The sequence below is a fragment of the Canis lupus genome, chromosome 9, assembly GCF_003254725.2.
Source record: "Canis lupus dingo isolate Sandy chromosome 9, ASM325472v2, whole genome shotgun sequence".
NCBI lineage: Eukaryota > Metazoa > Chordata > Mammalia > Carnivora > Canidae > Canis > Canis lupus.
This window is the reverse complement of record NC_064251.1, coordinates 24,285,497-24,292,570: the sequence shown is the minus strand read 5'-3', so window position 1 is coordinate 24,292,570 and position 7,074 is coordinate 24,285,497. Positions and strand designations below refer to the sequence as shown.

Genomic DNA, 7,074 nt, shown 5'->3' with positions numbered 1-7,074 from the left:
CTTCATACCCAACAGCTTGATTTCAAATTTGGTAAGCAAACATTCAAGACCACTCACTGAAAAATGGCCCAAGCCATACTATAGTTACTATATTCAAGGTTGCCCACAGACTTTGCTTAGATTAGGAAAAGACCCAAAGAATAAATCAGTAGCACCACTGGGAGTGAGATGGAGGCTTTAAATAGAAAGCAAGGATGAATATAGGAAGAAAATGGGAGAAGTTAGTGCAAAAAAAAAAAAAAAAAAAGCTGGAATCACCTTGATGGAGCCAATGTAGAGGCCAGAAAAGATACTCACGTAGCAAATGATGCTGTAAAATGTAGAGGGAAAGGCTGCTTAGAAAGAGGTAATCTGGATGTTTAATAATGTCCTCCACAGACACAGCAATAACCCCTCCTGGCTACCTGCGGGTCTATCCAATAGCTCTGAGGGTATCTTTTGACTTCCCTCAAATCTCTTCATTCACCCTGTATTCATCATAGAAGGCAGAGTCCTGGGACTCTGGAGTCAGATGAATGGACCAAGGAGTTTTTCCTAAACCTCTGAAGCCTTACTGAATTTTCAAAAGTGTCCTTGATATTAAGAGAGGAAGCATTATGTTCAGATGGCAGAGCCCTTTCCACCTAACCAAAACTTACCATGTTCTGGGTTCTTAAGGTCCTGGTACATTTCATCAGCTGGCGTAGATTGCAGACTGGCATAAAAACGTATTTCCTTCCATGCTTGATGGGCCTGAAATTTTCTTGCAAAAAGAACAAGGCCTGACCACATACAAGCCAGTGCCACACGCTCCTTTTCTCTCTCACTGGACTCTGTTCTTGACCCAGACAGGAGTGGGTATGCTCTTTGAGTTGAGAAATGGCATTTCCAAGATGTTCATGTCCTCGTGAATAGGGTCTTTTACATTTATGTACTTTTTAAGTAAAGAAGTGCCTTACTAGCCTCAACTGTGGGCAATTTAAATCCATACTCGCTAATCAATCAGAGTTTTATGGTTAATTTGTTCAGGCAATACTAAAAAAAAAAACTTAGTATGTTAGAACAGATGGCTCCTAAATATTTCTCTTCTTAGTTTTGTTTGAATGAGTGACCTGGGGATCTGAATATTATTAACCACATCTGAAAGTGTGTGTATGCATGTATCTTTGTATAGGTAGAGTATAATCAGGAGAATGAATCTCACTTTAAAAAGTATATTCCTAGGGCAGCCTGGGGGGCTCAGCAGTTTAGCGGTGCCTTCGGCCCAGGGCCTGATCCTGGAGACCCGGGATCAAGTCCCACGTCGGGCTCCCTGCATGGAGCCTGGCCTCTGCCTATGTCTCTGCCTCCTCTCTCTCTGTGTGTCTCTCATGAACAAATAAATAAAATATTTTTAAAAAGTATATTCCTATGTCAACTATGCTCAAAAAATTCTTTTAAGTATATTCCTCATGTGATAATTTAGAAAGAGGGTAAGGAGAAGGGGGAAGGAAAAATAAAAGTAATTTGAGCTTTTACAAGGGAATAATAAAATTGGATTTGGATTTAAAATAAATTTAACATGCGAAATAATGCCGGATAGTACAGATTTCTAGCACTCTTTCATCAAATTGCTTGTGGAGAAAGAAGTCATACTTTATTCCTACATATGCTGGTAGAGCCAGCACCTTCAGTGTTATAACAAGCCTTTTAACAGCCTGGATCATGTAGAAGATCATGAGGGACTGCACAATAATGTCCTGAAATACCCCCCTCCTCCAAAAGAAGAAAGTTGTCCTCTTAAATATCACACAAAGTTTCTAACTTTGGGGTTTAGATTTAAATCTACTTCTTGTACTTCAGAAACTCATTTTATTTCCCTCATCCTTTATGACTTTTTTTGGGCATAAGATAAGGAAGCCTCTTCTTTGACTCTGAGTCATGGTCACTGAATACCTGCCTTCAGCTCTGCTGACCATGCTCAGCAGAGACACTGAACACCCTTCTCCTTTTCAATGTTTTCTTTCTCCGGCCCCAAAGTGTTCACCTGGTTATCCCTGCATTTCATTCATGGGAAGTCTGGAGCACAAGAGAGAGAAGGTTGACAGGTTTTGAAATGGTTCTGGTCCTTCATGGTGCCAACATTCGAGATAGACCATCAACACCGACATACGGTTGACCAGCTGTTCTAGGGTCATTCTTCTATCCCTGGTAGGCTGGAACAGGGGGGAAAAAAGAGAAACTGACCAGCTAGACTGCATAGCAACTGTAGTAGCGTTCCTGCTATAGCAAAACCACCTTACAGACACAAATCAGGGATGCTACTGCTCACACTCAGATTCCAGTGAACATACGACCTGTCTGAACTTGGGTTGGGGGGCTTTCAGCTCAGTTTTGGGATTCACCATTCCACTGTTTACTAGTAACACATTTCTCTTCCCTTATTAAGTTAGTGGTGTCTGATGGAAGGAAAAATGTGCAGGGAGAATACTGGGCCTATCATGCGTATTATTATATATCACAAAGTAGAACAGAAACCAAAAAGCAACGTTTGTTTTCATCAAAATAGTTTTAGCTCAATTTCTTCTTATAACATTTCTTGTTTTTATTATGGTTTCCCTTCAGACTGGCAAAGATTCAGGCAGGGTCCCCTAATGATAAAATTTAGAATTAAAAAAATATTTATTGATAATGTCTCTTTTAAAAATGTTTGGTAACCCCAACTAATCATCCCAAATGCAGACTGTAAACACAACAACGGCAAAAGAGTAACAACTGAGTGTGAGTAAGCAGACAATGAACAGGTGAACAGATGGAGCCAGAATGCAGGAGGGAGCAACAAAGAATGGAAGACAGGTGTGCAAAGTGTGCTACAGACAGTGACAATTTGAGTAAGTCATCACATTTGGACCACAGCGATTTCGGGGCAACCACTTGGGAAACCTCTGGGCCAAATACTGAGAACATAGGAGGAGGAATGGATGAGCCTTCTTGGTGAGCATGCTCAGCATGTTGGCTTAGGGACAAAGAAGCACAGAAGCTCTGTAGTCATCTCCTGATGGACAGCTACCATTTAGAGGATGCAAAGAAATTTTCTTTCTGGTCCCTGGATACAACAGATATTGTTTTCCTATGCTTTCCTTGACCCTGGAGGACTGCAGCTGCTGTTCCAAAACCACCAGAGAAACCCCCTTCACAAAATGAAGAAACTGCAGGAGCAGTAACGCTGGGTTTGCTGGAATGCCCCCTTCCCTCCACCTTGCCTACTATTTTCTTCTTGGCATGTCCACTGGGAATGGTTAAGTTTTACCAAACCACGTGATAAAGCCAGCATGGGCTTCAGTCCCCTGGTCACAGAACTTGAATGGGTGGAGGTGAGGGTGGGTATGCATGTTATGTGTGGCTCTGGGGATCTGGACGCTGCCCTCACTTGATAACCCTTGCCCAGAACACTGGGGTTGCTTCCACTGGAGACTCCATTGTAACTCTAGAAGTGTCATTAAATACTCAGTTCACCAAGGTTGACCACCTCCATTGTCATAGGATGATGCAGCATCTGCAGAATCGCTGTCTGCTGCCCCCTACTGATGGGGGTGGAGTGACAGGTGCGAAGTAGGCGTGGACTTTAATATTGGGCAAATGGGTCTGAAACAAGACAGAAACATTACTGAGAGAGAGGGCTTAAACAGAAAGAGCAATGTTGCTTTTCAGAAAAAAACAAAACAAAACAAAACAAAAACCCCAACAAACCACAGGGGCTGAGTGAACATGAGAGCGAGGCAGAGGCTGAGTACCAGTCAGGATGTTGAGAGGCCTGGGTTCTGCTTTGTAGCATTTCAGGTTATTCTAAATGACTAAGTAGCTCACATAACTTTGGTACCTGCTTTTTAATAATAAAACTGGGGAAAAACTTCAAACTAATCTCTTAACCTCTCCCAAAGGGATTGCTAATTGGATTCCCAAAGTTGAAGGAAATTATTCAAGCTTAAAATAATTTTTTCCAAGTCATTGTGGACAATGTTTCTTCTGATATTTCCTTAAAAACCTCATTATCTTCTTTTAACAACACACTGCTAGTTTTTACTACATAAATAGCTTCTGAATTCCTACAATACTCAAGGCACTGTGCTGGTTATCTAGGGGGTATAAAGATGGTCAACATGGAGATCCCACTCTTATGGAACTTAATAGTCCAGACATAAATGGCTAAATTAAAATGGAAAAGTACTAAGTGATTATTTGAAGAACAGATAAAAAGTCTTGAGGACTCAAAGATGGAAGAGATTCTGTACAACCAGGCAAGTCTAGGAACCCTACTGTAAGGAGTCCACGGAAGAGGCTTTGGTTGGCCTGTGGTTCTCCTCTTTCAGTGTAAAGGGAATATGGCTGCAAGGCCTCCCCACTGCAGTTATGCTCTCAGTCTTCTAGGTCAGAAGGAAGAGGAAGAACAAAGGTCAACTGGAACTCAAGATGAGATTTGGTGCTCCTTTATGAGTCAGATGCCATATGGCCAACATGAATGTTTGTAGACACTGGTTGTAAGGGCCTCACTAAGCACAGTGCCTTTCCCACAGCAGGTATGAAGCAGATGTTCCAATAAATCTGTTCTGTTGAAGTGAATAACCTAACATAGAGATTCATCCATCCTTTTATAACCTCCTTGCTGGCAACCTGCCTTCCGTTTGACTATCCATGGGTCTCTTTAGTATGGAGGATGGGGGCTAAAAGAAAAGGTAAAAAAACCCCAAAAAACCTACTTAATACTTTAATACTTGTTGTCTTAAAAAAATAAGAAGCCCAGCAAAAGGGTTTGATGTGAAAGGAAATACAAATTAAATTTTTTTTTTCAAATTAAATTCTTAAATCCCATTTAACTCAATATATATTTTCTTTATGTTATTCCTTTCTTTCCTGAATCTGGCATGTGTTTTTGACTCTGGGTATGTTATTAAGCCCTGGACATTACAGGAGAGACTCTGCTGGGAGGAGACCTACTTTCTTCCCCTCAGTGAATATTTTCACACTAAATTTCCATCTGGAACAACAGGTAAAAACTATCTACCCTTAGGTTTGCTCTCTATTTTTTTTTCCTCTTTGCTAAATGTCCAAGTAAATATAAAAATCACAGAAATCTAAATCTAAAACAAAGGCAAACACAAATCAAAAGGAAATGGAGGACAGGAAAAAATAAAGAAGGAAAGGTGCCGAGAGCACAGAGCTGGAGAGTGTGCAGCCATCTTTACCCTGAGTCTCTTGATCCCAGCCCGTGTGATTTGCTGGCAGTCATAGAGTTCTATCCGCTCAAGGCTGTGACAACTCTTCAAGTGCTCCAGGGAAGCATCTGTGATTAGCGGGCAGTTGTCCAGTTCAATCACCTCCAGCTGGTCATGGGCGCAGGCCCCATTCCCCAGGTGACGAATTCCATCGTCTGTGATCAGCTCACAGTGAGACAGACTCTGCAGCCAAATAGAGCAAGGAAGGACACTGAAACATCTCGTGTCATTCTTCTAGCCACTGGCCTGTGTACAGCCAGAAAGGAAACCTTCTGGGTTGGACTGTGATGTATACGAAGCCATCACAAGATCTATATGGTGAAATGAAGAAAGCAAACTAGAGTTGCTGGGTTTCTGCTTTTGACAATCAATACTGACATTTTTGTGTGTGATTCTTTTTTTGTGGGGGAGAAGGGGCAGAGGGAGAGGGAGAAACAGAATCTTAAGTAGGCTCCATGCCTGGTGTGGAGCCTGATGCAGGGCTCGATCCTACAACTTTGAGATCATGGCTTGAGTCGAAATCGAGTTGGGACATTCAACCACTGAGCCACCCAGATGTCCCTCTGTGTATGATTCTTTTTTTTTTTTTTAAAGATTTTATTTATTTATTCATAGACACAGAGAGAGAGGCAGAGACATAGGCAGAGGGAGAAGCAGGCTCCATGCAGGGAGCCCGATGTGGGACTCGATCCCGGGTCTCCAGGATCACACCCCAGGCTGCAGCAGGCGCCAAACCGCTGCACCACCGGGGCTGCCCCATCTGTGTGTGATTCTAAACATACTGTGTGAATTCATGCAATGACTGAAAACAGTTCCTGAACAAGATACGATATCCACCCCCACATACAAATTAACACTTTTCTACAGGGACAAGAGGGGTTCAAGCTTTTCTTGAACACAATTTTCTGGAATTTGGACTAAACACTGAATACCTGATACAGAGAAATGCCAAAATAGTTAACTAACTGAAGATGATTCCTACACCTGTTAAGTGTGGTCATCTCTTCACATAAACCTCTTTATCAATTTTCCTTAATACCCTGGTTCCTCCACGTGAAACTCAGAACCCCTTGTCCCAATTCTGGGTAGTAATATGTCATCAAATACACACAAAAAATGAGCCTGGACACAAAATAGTTAAGCAGAATGTTTTCCCACAGTGTGTTACTGGAAACAGTAACAGAGAACACCCCCAGTAAAGCCATGACTAATTCTGTTTTACAGTACCATTTAATGTCAGGCTGAAGCAAACTGTATTTTGGGCCACCTTGTCTCCTGGATCTTTGAAATTTATTTAAATTTTTATTTATTTATTTGACAGGAGAGAGGGAATGCATAAGCAGGGGGAGCGGGAGAGGAAGCAGCAGACTCTCCACTGAGCAGGGAACCCAACTCTGGGCTCGATCCCAGGACCCTGGGATCATGACCCGAGCTGAAGGCAGATGCCTACCCGACTGAGCCACCCAGGTGCCCCTGGATCTCTGAAGTTTAACATCCTTCAGGGTTAAGTGTAATTCATGTGGGAGAGAACTCATATTCTCCATGTCACTTTTCAATCTCCAAGTACATAATCCTTGGTCCTCTATAAGTTGGCAACTTGTAGAAATATGTTTTCCCCAAAATGGTAGCCAGACACCAAGAAGAAAATAAGAGCTAGGTTTTGACTAAATCCAATGAACACATAAAACTTTTAAAAAGTCAAACTTACCAATACTTGAAGTCGAGGACAGTGTATAGAAAGTTGGATTAATGTGCTATCTGTTATCTGAAAGAAACACATAAGTTTATTATAGGTATAATTCCAAAAAAGCTTCAGGGCTGTACCTCATTCTTGAATACATTG

The 7,074-nt window shown here is 41.8% G+C and overlaps 1 protein-coding gene across 8 annotated transcripts in view; it reads right to left on the bottom strand.

Moving 5' to 3' along the window:
* FBXL20 (F-box and leucine rich repeat protein 20) overlaps window positions 1-7,074 on the bottom strand; it is a 114,533-nt gene that overhangs the window by 10,124 nt on the left and 97,335 nt on the right. For 4 of the 8 annotated variants that reach the window (XM_049114723.1, XM_049114721.1, XM_049114722.1 and 1 more), the window contains 3 exons: window positions 6,940-6,996; window positions 5,202-5,414; window positions 1,580-2,174 (listed from right to left, as the gene is read on the bottom strand). In XM_049114723.1, coding sequence (XP_048970680.1) covers window positions 2,010-2,174; window positions 5,202-5,414; window positions 6,940-6,996 — 435 coding nt within the window. In that variant the 3' untranslated portion in view covers window positions 1,580-2,009. Of the gene's footprint in view, window positions 1-1,579; window positions 2,175-2,616; window positions 3,604-5,201; window positions 5,415-6,939; window positions 6,997-7,074 lie in introns of those variants that run through there. The other 4 variants (XM_025439574.3, XM_025439577.3, XM_025439575.3 and 1 more) reach the window with 2 other exon arrangements.